Source organism: Tiliqua scincoides, chromosome 2 (assembly GCF_035046505.1).
Source record: "Tiliqua scincoides isolate rTilSci1 chromosome 2, rTilSci1.hap2, whole genome shotgun sequence".
NCBI lineage: Eukaryota > Metazoa > Chordata > Lepidosauria > Squamata > Scincidae > Tiliqua > Tiliqua scincoides.
Genome location: NC_089822.1, coordinates 80,489,339 through 80,512,925, shown reverse-complemented (window position 1 = coordinate 80,512,925; position 23,587 = coordinate 80,489,339). Strand labels below are relative to the sequence as shown.

Below are 23,587 nucleotides of genomic sequence, written 5' to 3'. Positions count from 1 at the left end.
ACTTGGTATACTCCATGGTATATAGCAGTAGCTGTAAAATCCCCCATGGTAAACAGCAGTAGCTGTATTAGAGCCACTGCAACGCCATGTGGGGATTTAAGTAAGAGTGGGCTGAAGCCACTTCACAAACACCACATAACTTCTGTTTGATTAACTTCTCAAAGATTAAGCCCTATATGCTTACCCGGGAGTAAGTTCCACTGAACTCAATAGCACTTACTTTTGAGTATACATGCATAGTTTCAAAGCAGGTTCTAAGATGCACAACAGGGAGCAGTTGCCTCCATCATTCTCTAGATGGTAAAAATATTTTCCCCTCCTGGTTTTGTTTTAATATACTTTAACTGAGATACAGAGACAAGGATTTAAAGAACTCAACAGCAAATCAATCAAATGTACAAAACAACAAACACAGCGTTCACAAAGCAGGAGATAAATATTTTTTAGAAGGAGCCAGTTCAAAAGGTAAGCCATCACATGCCCATTCCACCAATAATTATCTTAGCAGCAATGCAAAAATATAACAAAGCCAGTCATATCAAATGAATGTGGCATCATCAGAACCATTTTAATTCTGCTGTTCAGTTCTTGTTTTCATGGGGGTCCCAATATTCCAACGGCTGGGTATGAGTCAGGAATCACAGATATTGTATTTCACTTAATTCACTACATACATTGCTTCACTCACATGATCTCCTCCGCCAAGCACTGTAGAAGCAAGTTACAATAACTTTTCCAAATTGTTTGTAATCAGTTCTGTCTTTAGACCATACCTCAGCTCCATAATACACTTTTAAGCATAGGCTAACCCCTGTAACACCACTAGCTACAGCTGCACATACCCAGAAAATTACAGAAAGTATCTAGTTCTCTCTCTCTCTCTCTCTCACACACACACACACACACACACGCACACACATACACAAACAAAACCTGTCAGCATGATGGAAAGTATGTATGCTCAGGGCAAACAAGAAATTAGGTGTTCTTATTCAGAAAACATATACAGCAAATGGACAGGAAGGGACAGGATAATATTGGAGGATCCATTAATAGTCTCTAGAGCCTTGCTAAAAACATTCATCTGTCAGTTGAAGGAGGCTGAAGAGATTTTTTTTTTAATGTTTTATTTGGCCCAGCAAAAAAAAAAATGCTTTGATAGTAGCGTTTGTTACCAATAGTGCTTTTTAAAGCACATGTTAATGCGCATACAAAGGTGGGGAAACAATCATATGTGCGGTCTCTTTGTCAAAGTTAAAGGCATGTCTATGTAATTCATTGAGGAAAAGAAGACTGAGACCAAGTAGACAGTGCACTGAAACCTTTACTAAAATGCTCAGAAAACCAGAGGGTTTGAACTATAACTGTTTAAATGATCACATTCGCTCTTAGGCTATACAAGGGGGATTCTAATCACTGGTGTTGCCAGTGCAGGCGCCGTCCAGGTTGTTATGTTCTTATGGGTGTCAGCCCGCCACCTCACACCATGCGACACCACCTGTACTTACCTGGAGCAACATGTGGCACCTGGAAGCAGGGATGGGAAAACCCAGTGTGGCTTGACATGAGTTGAGTCGTCAAGTCACCACCCCCATGACTTGACTCGAAAAAGAGTCCTAATGGGGCCACTTTCTGAGTCTCTGAGTCACCTTTAGTGACTCTAATGGACTCAAACTGAGTTGCCCCCCCTTCAGAAAGTCAGCTGCGGAAAAAACGAGGCTGCCACCGGGCTCTTTGTATGTATTGGAGTTCTCTTTGAACACTCCCCTGATGCCCCTGCCCATCTGTAAACAGGGAAGGAGTGCGAGCCAGGAGAGAAGCAGCAAGAGAGAGAAGGATCACAAGCAGCAGCTGTGAGGCTTATCGGAATGACCTGATCCTTTGCAGCCCTGCTCAGAAGTAGTCCCTCTTCAGTCAGTCATTCAATGAGGGTCCCCCTACCAAGTAACAACAGAGCCACGCCATGCAAAGTGTGATCACCATGAACTCCTACCCTGCCTTCTCTCTCTCCCTGGGCTGAGTCAGCCCCTTTAAAAAGCCAACTATAGGAAAAATGGGGCTGTTGCTGGGCTTTGTGCGTGTGTTCTCTTTACTCACTCTCCTGCTGCCCCGTCCATCTGTAAACAGGGTGGGAGGGACTACAAGAGAGCTGGGACAGAAGCGGCAAGAGGGAGGAGGGTCACACACAGCAGCTGCGAGGCTTACCAGGATGAGCCAATCCATTTCAGCCCTACTCAGAAGTAGTTCCACTGCAGCTGGTCATTTATTGAGGTTTCCTCCCCCCCTACCATGCTGGCTCCTCCTCCTGTCCTCCCTCAGCCAATGGAAAAATGAGAATGCCCATCCTTTGTCCAATGATCATTCATTCCTTCATTCCTATCAGAGATGGGAAAAGAGATGGGAAAAATCACACATTTTCACAACTCAAGTTCCCAACACCAGCCAGGAAGTGATTCGGTAGTGATGTGATGACATCACCGCACGTACAGCTGAACTGGAGTGGCCATTTCTGGCTGTTCTGTGTCCCAGGGAGGGCGGGAGGGACCATCTGCTACCAAATGTAGCATAGGACTCCACTCAGCAGGGGTTCAGACGGCGCTCCTGTCACTTCCCCATGGTGCATCACCCAGGGTGGGTTTCCCTCCACCCCTGCTTGCTACGCTATTGACTCTAATACTAACACACGCAGTGGAGCCCTAAGAAAAGCTGGTAAACAAGAGGAGAGAAAGAAGAGAGAGAGGAACTCCTTCGACAGGACTGAGAGGGGGGAAACGGGAGGGGGGAAGAAGGGTCCTAGCTAGATAAGGTGCGTTTCCAGAAGAACCCAAGTCAAGAAAAGAAGATTTTGGAGGGGGACAAGAGGGGAGGCAGCCAATAGAATTATTCAGAAGAGAGAGGTACAGACAGTTCCATGCGGCAGAAAAAGGCAGTGGCAGGAAATGGCTCTCTGCAGCCTGACTCAAAGGCTACAGGCAAGGGGTGAGCCTACGAACAGGACACAAAAGTACTTCCCCAACTTGTGCCTGCAATATAAAGCATGAAGACAGAAAAGTCCTCCCTCCCTCATACAGAAAAGAAAGACAGAGGCAGTCACTATGCATGCAGCATATGTGACTGTACAAGATGGACAGCCCAATCCTACCTCCCTCCCTCAGTGCCAATACAGCTGCTTTGGAAGCTTTGGGTTCCAGTGCCCCAGTGGGCTTTCTTAGACTTGTACCAAGTGCAATATAGGATTGCACCATTTCAATTTCATCTTCCTTCCCTGCTTCACTCTCGTTTGTGCCCCACTACTACGCAACTTGGGCTGCAATCCTATACATGCTTTCCTGGGAGTAAGCCCCACTGAACACAATGGGACTTACTTCTGAGTAGGCATGCCTAAGGCAATATAAACAGTGGCACCTCCCCCCCAAGGGAACAAGATCGAAGTGCCAACGAAGCCTCTGCCGGCTGTCCTCTTCCCCTACAGACTCCAACCAGAATGAGCAAAAAAAAAAACAAGCAAAAGTTGTTTTGTTACTGTCTCTCCCACTCGCCACAAGCAAGGGGGAGACAAGGTTACCCTTTAAAGCTGAAAGCAACAAGAGGGCATGCTGTGCTGAAGGGGAGTTCCTCCAGGACTCTGTCTAGGGTGCTGACTCACTTCCTCAGAGGACTCAAAACTCATGGGTACTGAAAACCACGAGTTTTGCAACCATACAATCAAAAACTCGTGGAAGATTCCAAGCTCAAAGATTAAGAGGTGAAAAAGTGGTACTTGGATATTCCATGGCAAAAAGCTCACAGATGTTTCATGAATAAGGAAATTCATGTGAGTTTTGCATCCAAATGCGCACTTATTCTGTGAAAAATTTTCATGTGGGTTCTTGCATGCTTGGTTTGGTCCTAAAGAGAATCTGTCTTCTTCACATCCAAGAATTTGTTAAACCCTTGTTTAGATTTGATTAGAAGAATCCACTGGAAAGAAGTATTGGTAAGAATCATCCAATAATACTCAGACAAATCTTGCTGTTCACTTTCTTCCACAGTGTGCAACTTTCTCCCTCTTCTTTTTGCCTTACGGTTTCCAAGCAGCCAGGGGAATCCAGAGATGAACCAGGAAGTTTAAAAGGCCATTAATCCATTATGGAAAAGTCATAAGCAGTGCACTGATGTGGAGTCTACAGCACAGCTATTTCCCAGATGATATTTACTGCCCATTTTGGTTAGAAAATTCAAATCATCTGGTTCTTATCATAGCCCTACTTGCTCAGAGATCTGATGAACAGCCAGAGAACAGTCAAGGCTCCTTTGGGGTTGTTGCCTAAACTTATCCTTTGCTACTGCAGGGACGGAGGCAGTGTACAAAACACAGTGGCAGAAACAGATGTGGGTACACAGAAGGAGTTTCTGCATAAGATGTTGGTGCTTTCCTTAAGAGAATCACACAAGCATATTGCCTACTTCCAGGATATTTAATGGAGAATAATAATAATAATAATAATAATAATAATAATAATAATAATAATAATAATAATAATAAAACAACTTTATTTGTATCCCGCCCTTCTCCTTGAAAGGGACCCAGAGAAGGAATTCATTCAATCCAGAGTCCAGATTTTCAATCCTGATTTGAACTACTGAATAGTCACTGCTTAAATATGCTCTCCACTTTACACCATAGCTTTCTTGCATGCCATTCAAGGTGACCATGGATTACAGCTTAGTTAGCATTTGCTGTTTGTTGACAGAAGGTAACACTTGAAGGGCATTTCCAAGCCAGCTGTATTAATATTGCCACATTATTGTTACATGTAAGTTAATATAGCAGGTGCTTCCCAAATGTTTACCAAAACCCTCTGGAATATAATATGCCGATGAATAAAGCATTCAGAAAAGAACAGCTTTCACAGTCCAAAGACCACATCTAATTTATAGGGAGAGAGAGAGTTTTATCACATTGCCTTGCACTATACTCTCAGGTTTACAAATTCCTTGAAAAGGATAGCTGATAACAAGCCCCAACATGGGCAAGCCTCTCAAATCTTACTCCTCTTCTGTTGCAAGGTGTCAGAGCTCTTAATCCATGAATTCTGACAGGTGGGGCCCATATATCTTATTCCTTGTGCCACTGTGGCTGGACTCCTATACACACTTTCTTGGGAGTAAACACCACTGCATATAATGGGACTTACTTCTAAGTAGACATGCACAGGATTGTGCTCTGTGGCAACTTACTAGTTGAAGGATCTCCTAGCCTGATCTCTTCTTAGCTGCAGCATCACCACTGCAGATGACTGGAACATGGCACTGCAGTTGCCAGCCCAGCAACAATCAGGTTACATATGCAGCCAACAGGGTTCCAGCAGGCCTTATTGAGTCGCTGACTCTCCTAGTCTAAGTAAGTCATCTGTCAGACTCAGGCTGAATTGCTTGGAACAGTGATTCTGAAACTGTGGGTTGTGACCCACCACTGAGCATGTAAACCAGGCCATCCCCCTTAAGGGGAGTGGCCCAGTAATATGGTCCCTGATAGTGCTGCAGCAATTGTGGCGCTGCAGGGTCCCAGCAATATTTGAGTATAACTGGGGGGCTGCTGAAACATCCATGAGGGTCCTGGAGGCTCGCAGCCCCTCCCTGTAGGTGCACAGTATTCCAACAGCCACACAGAGTGGGCTGCAAGCCTCCAGGACCCTCGTGGACACTTCAGCAGCCCCCCAGGTACACTCAAATATTGCTGGGACCCTGCAGCGCTGTGATTGCTGCAAGGACGTCGGGGCTTCCCCCCTCACTCCCGCCCTGCCTTCACAGGGACTTACAAGGTTCCCTACTCCCTGGTAGGAGCTTGGGAACCTCTGGCTTAGAAGACTGTTCCTGTTTGACTCTGTTACATCCTCTTTAAACCACCAGGCCTGGTAACTGACCAGATTTCCAAAGCACCCAGTAGGATCTGGCAACTACAAGGCCTAATGGTTTGCCTGAAGGAGATGATTAGCAGAAACTAGTTGAGCCCATACCATTTCACTTATCAACACTGTCACAAAGGCTCAACCCTTCCTTGACAAGCAGTTACTAGGAAAGGGAGGAAGTGTGTTTTTCAGGCCAGGAGCTGGCAGTTCTAACAAAGATCCACCTGCCAGCTCCACACACATATCCTGCTCCATGTTTCCTGACAAGCTGCTCGAAGAACACCTTTTCACTCTTTCATAACCCGTTCAAAGTTCAGGAAGGATCTGACAGAACCAACTAAATAAGTAAAGTGATTGACATTATGAAGGGGAGTTTGGCTGATTTGTCAGTTCACATTTTCAGTCTTCATCTCCCTGAGGTAATACTGTACTGATGAGTAAATTGGCTGTGGCAAAAATGCATGACACCAGTCTCCACAGAGAATACATTCTGAGTAACATCAACCTACCAGTGCACAAAATAGTGAGAAGCACCATGCTGTTCTGCAAAATGCATTAGTGGTCTCATTCCAGTTTCTAGTTGGCATATACTTATTTTATATGGCACACAAAATAAAGGATAAAAATTACCTCACTTGGCAGCCATTTGTTGCCTGCCCCTGAAGCAGAAATGCCAGATTCAGAGATGGCACTACTTAGACTCCTGCAAACAGATAGTAATGAGCAATGGAGGGGCACAAGGCATAAGTGTGCTTTTTAAAACATGGTCAGAATACTTGAAGTTATTCATATCACTAGGGGGTTATGCCTAAGCCAGGGCTTCTCAAACTAGGGCGTTGCAATGCCCCAGCCTGATGGCCCTGGCCTCTGCCCCCTGAAGGGGGGATTGCAGGGCTCCCCACACCCCCGGGAGGCTACAGCAGAGACTGGCAAGTAAATGCCAGTCCCTGCCTCCCGCCCCCACAAGGACCTACTGCGGCTCAAACTCTTCCAGAGAGTTTGAGAACCGCTGGCCTAAGCAATGCATGAAACTGACTTGAACACCACGCACCTTAACTGGGAACTGTAAAAAAATGATCTATCCACATTATCAATTCACAACATGCTCAGAGTACTGGTGATTCTCCATATTTGCCTGGGCAGTGTGCACAATCCCCATTGGAGCATCAATGTGTGCACATTCTCCATGCTTTAATATAAATGTGCTCAAATTGCTGGTGCCTATGTATATTCACAGTCAGCTCGCATCAATTCTAACATTTGTACACAAAATTGGGATGTGTAGAAACCTCCTGAAAAATTTCAAGTCTTATAGGAACTTGTTTGCCTTTTCTTGAAAATTTGCAGATGTTTTGCATTGGAAAGATCTCTGAAATTAAATTTCAAATTTCACTTTTTCAAAATTTCCCTAACAAAAATTATTTCTATCTTTTCAAGAGGAAAATCATATTATAAAACTGAGAATGTAACTTGGTTAGAGAAAGCTCAATATAAACATGTTAAATTTTTAGGAGGCTTTAAAACCAATTAGCTCCATATTGCAATGATTCACAATCCAAAGGCATGATTATTCATAGCAGCTATTGTATCGTCCTCTCTTGCCAGTAAAATGCAAGAGTCATTCACCAGGCAGCTCCTGAGGCACACGCTGTACATCCACAAGAATGCTGCTGATTCCAGAACGGCTCAAATCATGACAAAGCATTTTCTATCTATATGAAAAAGTCTTCATGTGGGTTCATGAAAATACCACAGAAAAACACACACAATTATGGCTATTGGTTAACAGTTGCTTATCTTGTGGGTTTCTTAACTTCCTGATGACCAACACTTCTTTTCTATGATGTGATTATATCTCAATTACTGTAATTCCCAGCAATCACTGGGTTGGCAATAATGGTGAATGATTCATTCTGTCCTTTGTTTCTTCAGAACTATGAGACAGTACGGAAGGAGCAAACATAACACGCCTGTTATTCCCAACGCTACATAACCTTAGAATATGGTCCTAAAACAGTTGTTCCCAAATTGGTGGGTCCTGACCCATCAGGGGAACCGGAAGCAGAGCATTCCTCCTAGTGGCCCTGGTCCAAGGGCAGTGACAGTGCTGCAGAGATTGCAGCACTGCCACTGCCAAGGGGCTTATTTTTTTATCTTGGGAGCAGAGCTGGTCTTCTGCAGGATCCCAGAGGCTTCCAGCCCTCTCTAATGTCCTCCGAGGCTTCCGTAAAGAATCCTTATCTTCCCATCAGCAGCTACTTCCATTTTTGCAAAACTGATAATAGCTGCTGATTGGAGATTAGGACTTCTTACAGAAGGCTTAGAGGACCCTGCAGGAGGCCGCAAGCTCCAGGACCCTGCAGGAGGCCATCTCTGCCTCCAAAGTAAAAGAATAAACCCCTTGGCAGTGGCAGCACTGTGATCACTGCCCTGCCATTGCTGCCTCCACTCTGCCTCCCTCCCCACCCACACAAATACTTACCTGGTTCCCAACTCCCTTGCAGGAGTTTGGGAACATTGTCCTAAAATATGGTCCTCTAATTTTACTAACTTATTTTCTAACTCTAATTTTAGAGTTAGAATATGCTTAGAAATCAAACATCTAGGCCAAAGTTTCAAAACAGAGTCCAACTTGAGAGAGGCGTGTCTGAGCAAATCTGGTAGGGCCACACATTACTCCACAATCAGCTGTTGAGGGACAGTTGATAAACAATACTGTTTATCTCATATCTTAAAATAAATTGGCACTTGTCTAACTACCTTTTACTTTATAACAACCTTTTGAACTCTGCAACCTACTACAGAACTTAACCTTCATTACTGTTCCATTACTGCTAAACAAGAGCACCTCTTTTAAGGTGATCAGATAGAGTGAAGTTGTCAAAGTTATTCCTCCCAGATTTCTCTTCTACTGGGTTCTACTATGAATGGGTTTCTACTTAAGTCAGTTGCCATGAAGTGTTATGATCTGATTTTGACTGCATCAGCATCTAACTCAAAGTGCCCAATTTTGCTCACAGCTGCAACCCTAGAAAAACACAACCAAAGGTGAGCTCATTGGTTCCCACTAAAAGGACAACAACTAAGTGGGGGGTTTTGGCAGGCCATAGAGCTGACAGCACATTACTGCAACAATCTGCATGTTTAACTCACTATAACAACGCCTTATAAAATCAACCAGTCTCTCTCTCACCCCATTTAGTCACATAAAATATACACATCAAGGGGATTTCGAGAGGAGAAAGCAAGACTGAAAGAAAGCAAATGCTTTTTGCTTTTTGTATGGGTTAGGATGCCCTGCTGCCTACTCACATGGGTTGTATTCATGCCACACCAAAGTAAATGTTATGCATGGTTGACGCAATTCAAAGAAAATGTATGTTTATTTAACCTCAGTAATGCCTTCCAGCTCATCCTAAGCATCTTAATGGGAAAAACTGCTTATATTCAGTTTGGAAGAAATCATTTTTTAAAATAATTGCAAACTATTGCAAACATTGTGAATTTAACGTAGCAGAAAACAAACTGCCCTAGGTACTTGCATTGCCTTTTGAACTAGGGGACAGTGCACCATGAAGGGAACAAAGAAAGAGATGGGAAGTATGTCTGGCAATGTATAGGAAGCTATGCCTAGGAAGCTATACAAAATCATAGCCATAAACTTCCTAGCTTAGCTTCATATTTCTCTGTGCAGTCTTTCTGATGTGCTGCAAGTCAGAGATATAGTTTTATCCACTTTCAATCCAGGAGAGTTTTAGAGTTGAAGTAAGGGAGGTCCCAGTTCCCGGCTGTGCAGGCACTGAAGGTGAGAGGGCTTCTACATTCACACAAAATCAAGATAAATGTGTGGTAAGGCGACAGTCCAGGCAAGGCCCCAAAGTACTGGACAGATCCCTAACAGAGTTAACACTTTACCTGTACTTACTATCCCTATGGACAAAAGCGAATGTTTATCCTCCTGGGGCTGTTTGGTACTTGCTGTTCTTCCTACCTTACATCCCAGAATCAGAATCACATACAACTTATGGAACTGAAAGTGCCAATGATGGTAGGAAGAGAAAAGATGAGACAAAGATAGCATCACTGAGCCATGGCCATTGACACTGAAGTGGGTTCTTACCCAAGGAACCTCAAAATCTAGGATTAGCCCATCATTTCAACAGGCCATTAAATCCAAAATTAGGTAGAGTCTCTGTAATTTAGAAGGTCAGGTGCATAAGCCAATTAAAGGAAAAAGTTACATAAGAATCTACGAGGGGCGTAAACCTTAAGCACTCCAGCCAGTCCCACATACATCTAGGAATATAAAGTCACTTAAGGGCCCAATCCTATCCAACTTTCCAGTGCCAAAGCAGCCCTGAAGTAAGGGAACATTTATGGAGACCTCTCTGACTGCCCCCATTGCAGAAATGCAATACACATCCTGTTAGCATGGCTGCGTAGGTGCTGGAAAGTTGGATAGGATTGGGCCTTAGGACTCAAATGCGGAGTTAAAAAGTAGTGTTCATCCATAATATTTGAAAGGGGAAATGCGTAGAGATATTAGCACAAGCTATTGTGAATATGAATCCATGTGACTTTCCTATGCAAGTCTCTCTGAGAATATCACAAACAGGTGTCACCAGTTAGCTGTGGAAGAGACCATGTAGGTAATTAGCAATGCTTGTTTGTAACATCTGAAGTTTCTGTGAGTGATGAGAAACTGTAGACCTTTGGGAAGATGGATAAAATAAAAATTGGTGTTAATGCCTAAGTCTAAAATGAAGAACATGCAAACTCAACTTGCCATGCCATTATAAAAACATAGCATCAACGGTAAAATTTCCAGAGCCTAAAGAAATATGTGAATCTCTCCATTTGTATTATCCAACGTTTTCCTTAAATCATGTTAAAATATAAGAATTTTGACCACATATCAGATGAACAATAATACTGCTCAGGACTGGACCAAGACTTCCTGACACCTGAGGCAGCATGCCAAATGCTGCCCGCCCTTACCCAATGACGTGCCAGCCTCTGCCACTCTCCAGAATTCAGGCTCAGTACTCTCCTCCCTGCCACATTTCCTCTTCCTCTCTGTGCCCCTCTTCTGTTTTCAATCCAGGGAGTGGAAGGAGAAGCAGTGGACAGAGATGGGTGCCCCCAACTGCTTTGGTCGCCCTCATGGATGGGCCAGTCTTGATACTATACAAAATCCCCTTCCCCTGAAGGTGCTTTCCCACAGATAGGAGAAAAGATACAGGGACCAAATGCTGATTTGCATTAATAAAACTGTCAGGAAAAAGAGTCACTCAGCTGAGAATTCCAAGTAATTGAATCCAGAATTCTATGCATTACAAACCACAATTGTGGAGGTAACACTCTCCCTGCCGCAACCCCCAGCATATTTTTGCTAATAACAGCGAATGGCTGCCACTTGCTTCTATGGAAAAAACTAAGGATATAAGTGCTATATCCTATACTAGTATTCAGGCTATACTTCAGCACCGGAACCCTTATTACTTCCTTTATACCTTTACATTTATAGTTCTAAGGATGCAGCAAAGGATTTGAAGAATACTCTGTCAAACTTCAAACAAGGGTTAAGGTTATAGCCCACAAAGTGGAGAGAAGAAATTCAATACCCCCTCCAGTACTTTCTTTAGAAACAAAATAAATTATATTTATTTTATGGGACAGCTTGGATATACTGCATGTTGCACAAAATCTCCAGTCTTATTTCTTTAGTGCTCCTGGAATTTATCTCAGGATGTCTTATGTTATCATCCATCTTTTCTGTCTACCCAATCACCCTCTACTGTACTCTCTCTACCGTATATTCCTGAAACTATAAAACAAGAAAAACCAAACCACACCAAGAATCAAATTGTATCACCCTAATAAATGGGGGATGATTTGGAAGAATTTTCAAATAGGTAGAAAGGATGAAAATGGAAACTTAGTGAAAATTAATATACTGCTAGTATAGAATCAGGGAACATACTACGACTGTTTCTACACAAAAACAGATGACAGAATCAGCTGATGAGATATATTCAAATAATTCACAGGTGGTGAAACTATTAGCAAATGCAGCACACGCTTGCCAGAGACGTGGAATAAATCTCACACTCATAATTGCATGCCTTTCTCTCTACTACTACAGCTTGCATCTCAACTTTTTGTGATACCTTCTGATTTCCCCACAATTATTTGGAGTTACTTTAACAATAAAAGTACAGCATGTTCTACTCAGGCAGCAGTAGCAAGAGGGATGTGAGAGAAAACGTATATTACTGTGCATAAGAAAAATAAAAGATGCCTATCTTTTTTATAAGAAAGGCTGGACATTCTGCAAACACTAAACTCAAACCTGTAGATGCATTTGGATTAAAGCACAAATGGGCTGCTCAATGTTGAGCTGCCTGGAGTGCGGGGCTCCCGCACTGCCAAAATGGCTACCACGGGATCCTGCACACCTCTTTGGGAAAAGGGAACTTTCAGGGAACTTAAAGGAAATAGCCCCGCAGTAGGGCTACTTGATTCTGCAGTGACTCTTGAGCTGGAGAAGAATTGAAGAGTCCTGTGTCAGGCGTCCTCCTGATCAGATGAGTAAGCACACAGAATAAGCAGGCAGGTGACCTCAGCAGAAAACTAGGGCTAGAGTTAGTGAGCTTAATTCACTATCATTATGGGAAATGCTACCAGTGAGCGAGTAGAGCAAGTGATCTAGCTAGTATGTCTCCTCTTTGCTACCCGCTGCCCTCCATCCTGACACTACGGTCAGTATAGTACCACGCACCATTGTGTGGTACCAGCATGCTGTCAACCCCACTCCAAACAACTCCAAGCTAGCCAGACAGTGGACAATGTCACAATGGCAACTACTGGGTAGGGTGGCCAGTTCAAATTTCTCACATGTGGACCAAAGTCACCCCCCAAACAAATTTGTTTCTGCCTCTGTTCAGTCTGTTCCCTTTCACAGTATTTGTGCATATAAAATAAACAACAGAAGCATTTATATAAATAAGTGAATGGGGATCAAACCAGACCAGGATGAGAAAACAGTCTGCTGGTATACCTGGGGAACCTTCCTGCAGGCATGCTGGCAGCTTGTGCTACTGCAAAGCACTTTATGGCTGCTTTGCAATGTTTCGGGAATGCTGGTTTTAGATAGGATTGGGCTGCTAATTGCATGCAATCATGTGACCTTGAAAATAAGAAAGAAGTTGCTTTGTCTGAGACCTGTTGGAGCAGAGACAAATGCCTAATGGAAGATCAGCTCTGTTTTTATGTTCTGACATCAGGTATAGTAAAGATATCAGAACAGAAGAGCAATGGACAAATTTTGGACAAAGATGCCAAATCATGCAGTATTTTGAATAGGGACCACACGCATAAACAAAGTCACTTAACTGCATGTGTAAAAAGCCTAGTACAATGTGCACCAATTCAGCTGGTACAACTAACTGGCAGTTGCATACACAAATGAGTGCTCATGGGGAAAAAACATGTGCATTTTTGGAGTCAGCACCGGAAAATCCTTCCCTCCACACAGCTATAAACGTAGAAACAGATGGGCAGCCTTACAGTGATAGACATATCAGAAGAAAAAAAGTGGATGACAGAATGAAACTTTCTACATTCAACTGTAAACAAAGAATTTAAGATTCAGTCCCCAGGCTGATTGTGCTGATGGTCATCCAATACAGATAATAGAGGAGGAGAGCACCAGAGAGTGTGAATGCAATGGACTATTGCGCTTGACTAGATTCCATGTATAAATTAGTGTGAGGGGAAAAAAAAAACCCATGTACTTTATTATAATTCCTAGTGTTACTCCTGCAACTACCACAATAGAAGGCAAGAGAGCTAAAGCCTGCTGAAAAGAAGCAGACAGCAAATGCAAATTTGATTCAATGACTCTTTGACCAGAAGTAGTTTGACTTCAAGTCTGGATGAACATGCATGTCAAAGAGCAGTCTTGGTCTCAGCCACATTCCCTTTGAACTGGAAGACTGTGGGGTCCTTGTGTCCATTCTGCATTTTAAAAAACGAACATAAAGAGCCTTTCTTAAAGCACAGTGTTAGCCCTCATCATTTTTCTTTGGTTGGTTTGGGAAAAAAGTATACTGATATTTCATGATCACATAAAATTCATATGGCAACAAAAACTTTTCTTCCCTATCCACCAAGTACAGTACCCAAGTTACTCAGTCTCTATCACTGTTCTTTCTTTTTAATAACAGAAACAGCTCAATCTTGCACAGAGCTTGCTCAGAAATAAATCCCATTGTCTTCAATGGGGCTTACTCCCAAGGCCACATGACCTTCGAAGCACTGAAGACACTATTGTTGCCATGATTGCTGCAGTTCTCAGTAAGGATGCAGTGGGTCTTCAAGTTCGCTTTCAGGTTATTGATAGCGGTGAAGACAATAATCCAATAAACCCCAGTTGTTGTTTCATCACAGTTTTATTCTGCTTCACCGTACATCACCACTGCCACTGTTAAGAAGGAATGTAATGGGGTAGGGGACAGTGCAATATTACAGTGTTCATCTTTCCCAACTACTCGTCACTGGGGGTAGCATATTTATATATAAGCCACAATAAAGCCTTCAGTTCTATGAATGAACAGATGTGAACAGTTTCCTTGAACTCAGCATCAGCATAACTGGAATATGGAATCTTTACAAGTATAGAGGATGCTCTCTTGACACTAATGAAATCAATGGCAAAATCATAAAATTTTGGAACGTCTGTTTCCACCAAGAGGTGGAAAGAAGAGCAGAAACTTGGGTTGGCAACTTGCAGGTGAGACAGTACTCTCCTAGGGATCTAGATGTGGTCAAGCTGCTGCCAACTACTAACCTGTGCCCCATGCTCTGGCAGGGAGACTACCAAACAGTAGAGAAGGATTTGAATAGGCTTGTTATTCCAGTACTTCAGGGTCACTTTTCCCAATACCCAAAACTGACCTGTGATGGCTGTCCACCTCCCCCAGAAGGGCTGGGCACCAATACTAAGAGAGTGTACAATGTGTTCCTGAGAGGGGTGCCTCATGGTCTGTCAACTGTGAATGGGAGATATAGGTAAACAGCCCAGTTCTTGCACCCTGCCTCCTACTCTGTACTGTTGTCTGCCAGCTAACTGCTGTAATCCCTTACCCTCTTCCCCATGGTTGGTTATCTCTTCTGCTCCTGGCATCACAAGCGTGGGCAGGCTCCATCTCTTCCATGGCATAGCAAGGACCACTGTATCTGCCTCACTGGGCAGTATTTTCTGTGGTAATCAAGAACCAAGAGAGAAGACCGTCTCCATCTATGCAGGAGTCTCCAACACTGTTCCCGGCCCAGCCTGTCTGCAGTGCACAAGTGGAGGAGAGACATCATGTGTCACACCAAAAGCCATGCTGCATGAGGCCTGGGAGATGCCAGCATGGAGGGCGGGTTACATCTGAGGGGTGAGTCAGATGCTGGACACAAACACTCTTCCTGTGAGTACTCTTAACAGGGAGCAGTGATTCTATGCAGTTCCTTATTCAATAGTGGCAATCCCATTTGTGTCTCTGCATAATGTGTGAAATGGCTGTAGGTATTTCACAAATTGTTTGCTAACACTGAACCCCCTCTGGTCAGAGGTATTATAACTAATTGAAGAGTTGATCTGTATTGGCAATTTGGGTAGTAGACTAAGGGCGCAATCCTATCCTGTGCTGGAACAGGCAAGCCAGGAGGCTTGCGCTGTATCCAGACCAGGATTGTGGCCATAAGCAGCTCAGTCAGAGGCAAGGGGAAACATTTCCCCTTACCTCCGGGTAAGGACTGCTGGCCCAAATGGGTCTCCTTGGACTTGCGCCACCTCTTGAGGTGGTGTAAGTCTGAGGAGAGCGGAGTGGCTTGAAGCCACTCCATTCTCCCCGGAAATGGGAGTTGGAATCTGGCATAACCGCTGAATCCCAGGCCCGCCTCCCACTCCCTGCCCACCTCCCTCTCGCCTCCTCCCTGCCTCCCCCACCTACCTTTCTTCATTGCATTGGCCCAGCCGAGCCGACACAATTCGCGAGGAGGAAGCCAGCACAGAGACTTGCGTCGGCCTCTGTAGTGCTGACACGTCTTTGAGCACTGGCCTGGCTCCTCCTAAGGAGGCGCAAGGGACATCTGCCGGCTCAAATACGGGTCTGGATTGTGCCCTAAACTATGTTATTTTTATACATTTGATTCTGGGACAAAAACATTCAGAAATCAACAATTTCACCACATAAGGGAAACTCTTCAGGGGCCTGACATGTTTCCTGAATGCCTCCCAATGGCGTGATTACATTTTTCACACCTGTTCACAACTTGTTTGCTTCTCTATTGGCAGAAGCTGTGTTGCCATTTTCTTTAATTCCTTGTTTTTCCTGACAATCTGTGATCCAGCCAATTGGGGAGGGGGGTCATGTTGCCAGTGTGATGACATCATGATGTCATAGCGCCAAAACTGACTTGTCATGTGGCAATAGCAGAAAGTCTGCTCAAAGTAAGGACAAGATGCATTACCTTCACTCTGAACGTACTTTTGCCTTTGTTCACACCCCTCTAAAAAGTCACCAAAGGGTCAACTGAGCCTGAGTGCTTGGTGTTGGAAGTTGCAGGGGAGAACTCACTGGATGTTTGAATGGGCAGGAAACCTATTGCTTTTGCTGGTTGGGATTGCTGGCAGAGAGGGAGGAAGATGGGGGGGGGGTCAGTTTGTGAATGGGGAAATACACATAGCTCTCTGCCTGCTTCTAAGTTTGTTTAGACCGGGTGCTGGGTGCAGGCTGGGGGAGAGGGGACTGAGAGAGGGAGACAGGCAGCTCCCTTCTCTGTGTGAATGAGGAGAAAAACACCTGCCCTGAGGGGGCTGGTGCCCACCAGCTCCCTGACTGATAGTGTTCCTTTGCTGTTGCTTGTTGCCAGGATTGGGGGGGGGGGAGAGTGAGAGTAAAAGCATGCTCCTGCATGGGGAGGAAGGAGCCCATGCTGACTCCTCTTAAGTTTGTTCCGTTCTTTTCCCTAGGAAGAGGTGTGTTATATGTGTCAGGAATTATTTTAACAACCCCCCTTTTCTGGATCTCATGTGTATTATAAATAAGCTCAGTAAAATTCATTCATTCATATAAGTTCCGTCTCTAATATATTCATTTATGTAAATTTCCCCCGGACCCCGACACAGTGTCAGAGAGATGATGTGGCCCTCCTGCCAAAAAGTTTGGACACCCCTGTGCTAGAGTAATCCTGGGGTTTTCTTTTACTTAACCTCTGCTGCAGTAAACCATTTCACAAGTTTGTGAATCCAGCACAGTACCTGATTTGTTCTTGCCACCTTATGCTAACATTTTAGTTTGAGCTGAGAAGGGATTAAAACAGCCCCAATAGTGCAGGCATGCACTGACTGAACTTGCAGAGATTATTATTATTATCATTATCATTAATAGTAGTTATATACCGCTTTACAACAAAAAGTTCACAAAGCGGTTTACAGAAAAAAATCAAATAACTAATGGCTCCCTGTCCCAATAGGGCTCACAATCTAAATGGGAGATGGGAGGACTATGCTGGAACAACTTGCTACTGGGAGTCAGGTCATTAGCAAGGAAAAACACTGAAATGTCAGTCAGTGGGGTTGCTTCAAACAAAATGATCAAGGCTGCAATCCTATAAAACTCTCTTGGGAGTAAACACCACTAGACAAAATGGAGTTACTTCTGAATAGATAGGCACATAATTGCATTGTGATAATACTTCAAGCAGTACTTGAAGTAGTTTTTTAAAAAAATCTCAACCCTGGGGGCCACAAAACCTGACAAATTATTATGCCTTGAAAGACATACAGATTATATCCTCTCTTCCCACGCACAACAGCATCACTACTGGCCTGGAGGATGGAAACTCCACCCTACTCCGCTGTACAGCTCTGCTCACAATGCCACAGTCCATTCAGGTTCCCTGACCTTCTGTCTCTAAGGACTCATCCAGGGAGCAGCTTCCCAGGCTCCCAGTTACAACATATAATCAGGAGCATGGAAAGTGTTACAGGGAAATCCTGAGACCTTTTCCTCCAAGACACGCCCTACACTCACCCTGGGAAGCCAGCCATGTAGCCTGTACAGCCCATGCTGCTATTCATTTCTGACTCAATCAGCATATCTAGATGGTGGAAATCAGAAGTGGCAAAGAAGTAGTTTTGATCCCTGTTCAGAGAGATGTCTGCAAGTATCAGTCCATCTCTTTTAGGCAAATCTATGATGAATATTTCACACATGCAATTTATCAGTGACAAACTACACATCCACTTGAGAGATCATTGCCAAAGCAGGTGTGCCAACATGTACATAAAGTAGGGGTTGAGAGGTCCAACTCTGACAGCAAAAAGAGAGTGCAGTTAAAGGATGTTAACCCCTTCCTTACCCATGACTTGCCTTTACACAGTATGTCCGCCTTCAAGGTTCACTAGGCCGGGATAAAAGTGCCGGGAGTGAATCTGAGAAGGGCTTAGTGTACCTCATGCACACGGCACTTTTCATCTTAAAACTGGGCTATCAGACTCTGCTTTAGAAGTGAGTGGGAGAGACCCACATTTAAAGAGATGGCTCTGCTGCTGTCATACTTAGCTTCACCCACTGTTGATTTTACAAGTTGAGGAGTAAGGAACACCCTTGTCTGAATTCATCCAAAGTGGTTTAAAAAGTACAGAATACTATAAAAAGTAAAGGAAAAGCACAGGCACAACAAGTAAAAAAAAAGAAAAAAGAAAAATCTGGATAGATAGATGGATGGAATGACCAAGGGAGTAATACAGATCTCCAAGATAGGGAATCAACCCCTTGGACACTGCTGTGGAGAAAACCCTTTCCCACAAGCACAAGTCAGAGCCCAGGGATGTGGAGGCCTATTCCGCAGGAGACCCAGGTGCCAACTGTAATCTGGCAGGGACCACAATACTTGAGAGTTGACCAGAACAGGCCCCTCACATAGATGCCCCTCCCAAATGACCTGGAATAAACTTCCATTGCACCCGGAACTCCAGGAAACAGCAGCAACACTGCCACAGGTAAGAGAATATCAAAGAAGTGCAAACCTGGCTATGCAAGGCTTCGCATTTGATGGACCAATTTAGAAAAAGAAGGAAACAGATCAAGGCACAGGCTTCGGTTTATGACACAGTGAAAGTTATAGGGGGGGTCTTCCTGTCCTTTTTATAAGTCCTCAGTAGCACCTAGTCTCTTGTTGGTACAACTTGGTAACTCTCCCTCCCTCGGGCTGGTTCTTAGTTTTCTTCTCCAACCTTGACGCCTGCTTTCTGTCCTGGCCCTGGCTCTCCTGGTCCTCCTAGGCCCTGACCTGTAGCTTCTGCTTTATCCTGGACCCCACCTCATGAGCCTTGGTGGCAAACAATGCTGTTGAGAGTCTGGCATGAGAGCATGCTACCCACATATCACAAAGCAGAGGTACATGCAAAAGAGCCTCTTCGAGTGACCTTAGCACACAGGCAGGCTCATACTGGGGGAGGTGGTCATTTGGGGCTTTAAAAGTAATAAACAGCACCTTGAATTGAGCCCAGAATCATCTTGGCAGCCAGTGCAGCTGAAACAGTACTGGTGTTATGTGGGCCAACTCCAAGTCCTGCAATATAAGCTTTATAGCTGATCTTACACACAGAAGTGTGTGGATATAATATAGCTTGTCTTGGTTTCCTGTGAGCCAAAGCTTTAATGTGCAGACTTATCTTATGCATAGATGTACATCAACCAGTACAGAAGGAAAAGATCCACTCTTCGTTCTCTCACATAACTTGGCAATGGGAGGAGTTTGGACTGCTAACTTTGATTTTAAACAAGGAAGAAGCACTTCCCTATAACCAATCCTCTGCTGTCTATGCCTATCTAATGCTCACTCACTGACGTGTTCCCCCCCCCCCCCTGCATTTTGCAATGTACCCTGTTTAGGGAACTCCAGGATAGGAGGAACACAGGTCACTATTCCTCAGCTCTAATACTGCTGTGTTACTCCTCTGGTTTGTTTCCTCTCATCTTCATTTTGTCAAAATGCTTTTCAAAATGTCTTTTACAAAGACAAATTTTACAAATATCTTTTACAAAGACATTTCATTGTCTTTGGCCTCTATCCTATCCAACTTTCCAGAACTGATGCAGTCACAATGCAGCCCTAAGGAAAGGGAACAATCGCTCCCTTACCTTGAGGAGGACTTTGTTACTGCCCTGCACTGCATAATGCGGTACACACTCTGTTGGCATGGCTGCATGGGCACTAGAAGGTTGGACAGCATTGGGCTCTAAATGTTAGCATCCAAGTACTGTAACAGCAAAAGTCCTATAGTATTACACACACAGCTGAATTTCCTTTCGGAACCATGCAGCCAAGTAACAAATTGGCAGGAGACACATAGAAATTAATTTGGCAGAGGAGATTTCATTTTCCACCTTTGTTGTATATTACTCATCTTCAGGCACAAAACAAGTTTCTTTAGGGGGAATTTTTTTAATCCAATACCACCCACCCCCAAACGTAACTTGGTATAGGACTGAAGTACAATACATAATGGTTGGCAACAGACACAGCATGCTATTTATTTTAATGAATTAAGGAGAGGGTGCCTACTTCACAAACGGTGCAGAGAAGAAAGTCAGCATAAGACAGGAACACAGAGCCAAATTGTGCTGTTTTTAGTCCTTCCTCAGTCCTGACATTGTACGAAAGAAATGCGGGTAGGGGGTGTCCAATTTTATGAGGAAAGGGGGCACACAACTGACGGTTGTTAAACCTACCCTCAGTTTAGCTTCTCAGAGTCTGCTATGGGGAAGTAAGATATGGGCGGTGGGGGGGGGATTTGCACCTTTCACCTACCTGTTCCCTTCTGATTTTTAAAATGGCCTTGGATGGTCTGGTTTAGCAGGGCACCACAGAGCAGCAATTGGGTACATGCTCTCTGCCCAATACATTCTTGTTTGCTGCTGAAATGAATCCAGAAAGAATCTTTAAAAAGGGTGAGGGGCCAGGAAGCCACATGCTATTACCTGTAAAGCAATAATGAGGATTTATTTATACTGCACCATCAAGACATGTGCTTGGCGCTTGGCAGAATAACAAAACCATAAGACAGTCTTCTGCCCCAAGGAGCTTACAAATGGCACTTTAATCCCAGAAGCAGCAGGTAGGGGCTGGAAGTGAGTATTCAGTGGCACACAGAGGCACTTTGTATATGTTCTGAGTCTTGGCACTGAAAACAGGCACTGGGTCTGAGCCTGCTAAGCCTTCTTCTACCTCATTTATATGAGCTACTACCACAGCCTACATCTTATCTTACATCTGAACTCTGATGTGCACAATGAGAAAGATGTACCCACAGTGATACATAGGAAGTGTTCACCTGCTTGCAATGCTGGGCAAAAAGTAAATTTGCCCTGTACAAGCAACAGCAAGTGTTGATAACTGCGACGACAAACTGTAATCTATCTTTACCTAAGATAAGCCTACGTCTGCAGGAAATATTTACAGTAGACGCGCACTGCAGTGCGTGGCAATCTGCCTGTCACACTGAAGGAATGAGTCACTGATAACCATCTTCCTAATAACTGGCGGACCTTAGTGTGTAACAGTTATGTACTTTGAGAAGCTGGGATTCCCCTAGAGTTACAAAAGGTCTGTGAAGCACCGTTTCTGTCCTGCATTTGTTACTCCCCTTCCTCCATTGAACTAAGGAATCATTTCTACTGTCCCTGCAAAAAGGTCAATACATACAGACCGGTGATCCACTGCACACGGGAGCGTCCCTATTCGTATTTTAGCTGCTGACTTTGAACAGGGAGGACCAGGAACGCCCACAGAATGCAGCAGCGAGCACCACGGAACGTGCAACTTGCAAAGAATGTCTCGAAGGTTGGGAACTGAAAAGCTAAGCCCAGCTGACCCCTGGCTAAAGCAACATCCTCACGCATGTTTTGTCGTGTCGTGTCCCGTTCCCCCAAATTGGCGCTCGGGGAATCTTCCGAGCTGCCTCCTGTTGCAGAAAAACTTGGAGCACATGCGAGATCCACCTCCTGGTCTTGTGCAGCTTTTAGAAGGGGAGAGAAGGCACGCAGCAGCACCCACACCCTTTCTTTCCACAAAAATCCCAGGCGCCTCAGGCTACAATCCCATTTTACTTGTGAGTAAGCCCCATTGACTAGAATGGAACTCCGGATTGGGCTCTCAGGCCCAATCTCCCACACTTTCCTGGGAGTAAGCCCCATTGACGACGCTAATGGAACTTGCTTCTGAGTAGACATGCATAGGCTTGGGCTCTCAGACTGCAATCCTATCCACACTTTCTTGAAAGCCCATTGACTATAATGGAACTTAATTCTAAGTAATGCATAGGATTGGGCTCTGAGGCTGCAATCCACACTTTCCTGGGAGTAAGCCCTATTGGCTGTAATGGGATTCACTTCTGAGTAGACATGCATGGGATTGGGCTCTCAGGCTGCAATCCCATCCACGCTTTCCTGGGAGGAAGCTCCATTGAGGATATCATGGAACTTACTTCTGCGTAGACATGCAAGGGATTGGGCTCTCAGGCTGCAATCCTACCCATAATTTCCTGGGAGTAAGCCCCATTGACTGTAATGGAACTTGCTTCTGAGCAGACACGCCTAGGATTGGGCTGTCAGTTCGCGGGAGAGGAGAGGTCTGTGCATGGAGGTATGTGGGTGTCAGTCAAGTATGCCAAGTTCCCGCTCTGGAGGCGCCCTCCCCAAACTCTTCTCCCCGAGCCCCTGTACCTGCCAACCAGGGATGCTTGACACCTCCCGAGACCCGCAGCGCAAGGCTGGAGCCAGCATCCCCACCACCCGCCCGCAGCCTAGAGCTGGAGAAGCCGCCCGCAGGCTGGGCGAGCATGTATTTACCAGGAGCAGCGAGGCCAGGAGCAGCGCGATGGCAGCAGCGGCCCGGCGGCAGCGGCAGCAGCAGCCCATGCTTGGAGCCTTGCCGGGATCTCCAGCGGACGGGCACGGACTCCGCGGCTGCTGGAGGGCTCTCCTGCCCGCTGTCACCCTGGCAGCGGCAGCAGCGCTAGAGCTCCAGCCTCCGCCGCCTCTCCGCTTCCATCAGCCCCGCTCACGTTTCCTGACCCAGCACTGGGCGAGCGGAGGGGCTGATCGGAATGCAGTTCTCCCCGCACAGGCAGCCAGCCAATCAGGCTCCGGCTGTGCCGAATAACAAAAGGCAAGAAGGGGATCCAGGCGGCGGAGAGCTGGAGGGAGCGCTCCGTTTGGAAGCCGGGGCTCTTGTATGGTCTGTGCTTCCCCCACCCTCCCACCAGGACTCGTTTCGACTTAGAGCTTGCAAGGTTAGCTGCCCCGTCCCTGCCTGCACCTTGTTTCGTTCAGGAGGGAAATTTAATCCAGGTCAATATAAAGCATATGGTGTAAAGGGTGCACGAATCTATCCAGAGCAATCTTGGGGAGAGAGGGCTTCCTTTAAAGAAGCTCCCCTGTTCTTTACAGGCACACACACTGCAGAACTATTGCAAGCAGGCAGCCATAAAAAAAAAGTTGTCAAAAGCATATAAATTTGGGGATTGGCTTTAAAAAAAAAAGGATTCTCCACACACACACACACACACACACACACCTGGATGTGGTGGTTGCATGGGTTGTTAACCAGGTTCATCTGGAAAAATGGACTGGCCA

The 23,587-nt window shown here is 45.0% G+C and overlaps 1 protein-coding gene across 2 annotated transcripts in view; it reads right to left on the bottom strand.

The window, feature by feature from the left end:
* ADAMTSL1 (ADAMTS like 1) overlaps positions 1-22,993 on the bottom strand; it is a 301,635-nt gene extending 278,642 nt beyond the window's left edge. For both annotated transcript variants that reach the window (XM_066614676.1, XM_066614678.1), the window contains exon 1: positions 22,802-22,993. In XM_066614676.1, the coding sequence (XP_066470773.1) occupies positions 22,802-22,870 (69 nt within the window). In that variant the 5' untranslated portion in view covers positions 22,871-22,993. The remainder of the gene's footprint in view (positions 1-22,801) is intronic.
* Positions 22,994-23,587: the final 594 nt, after the last annotated feature.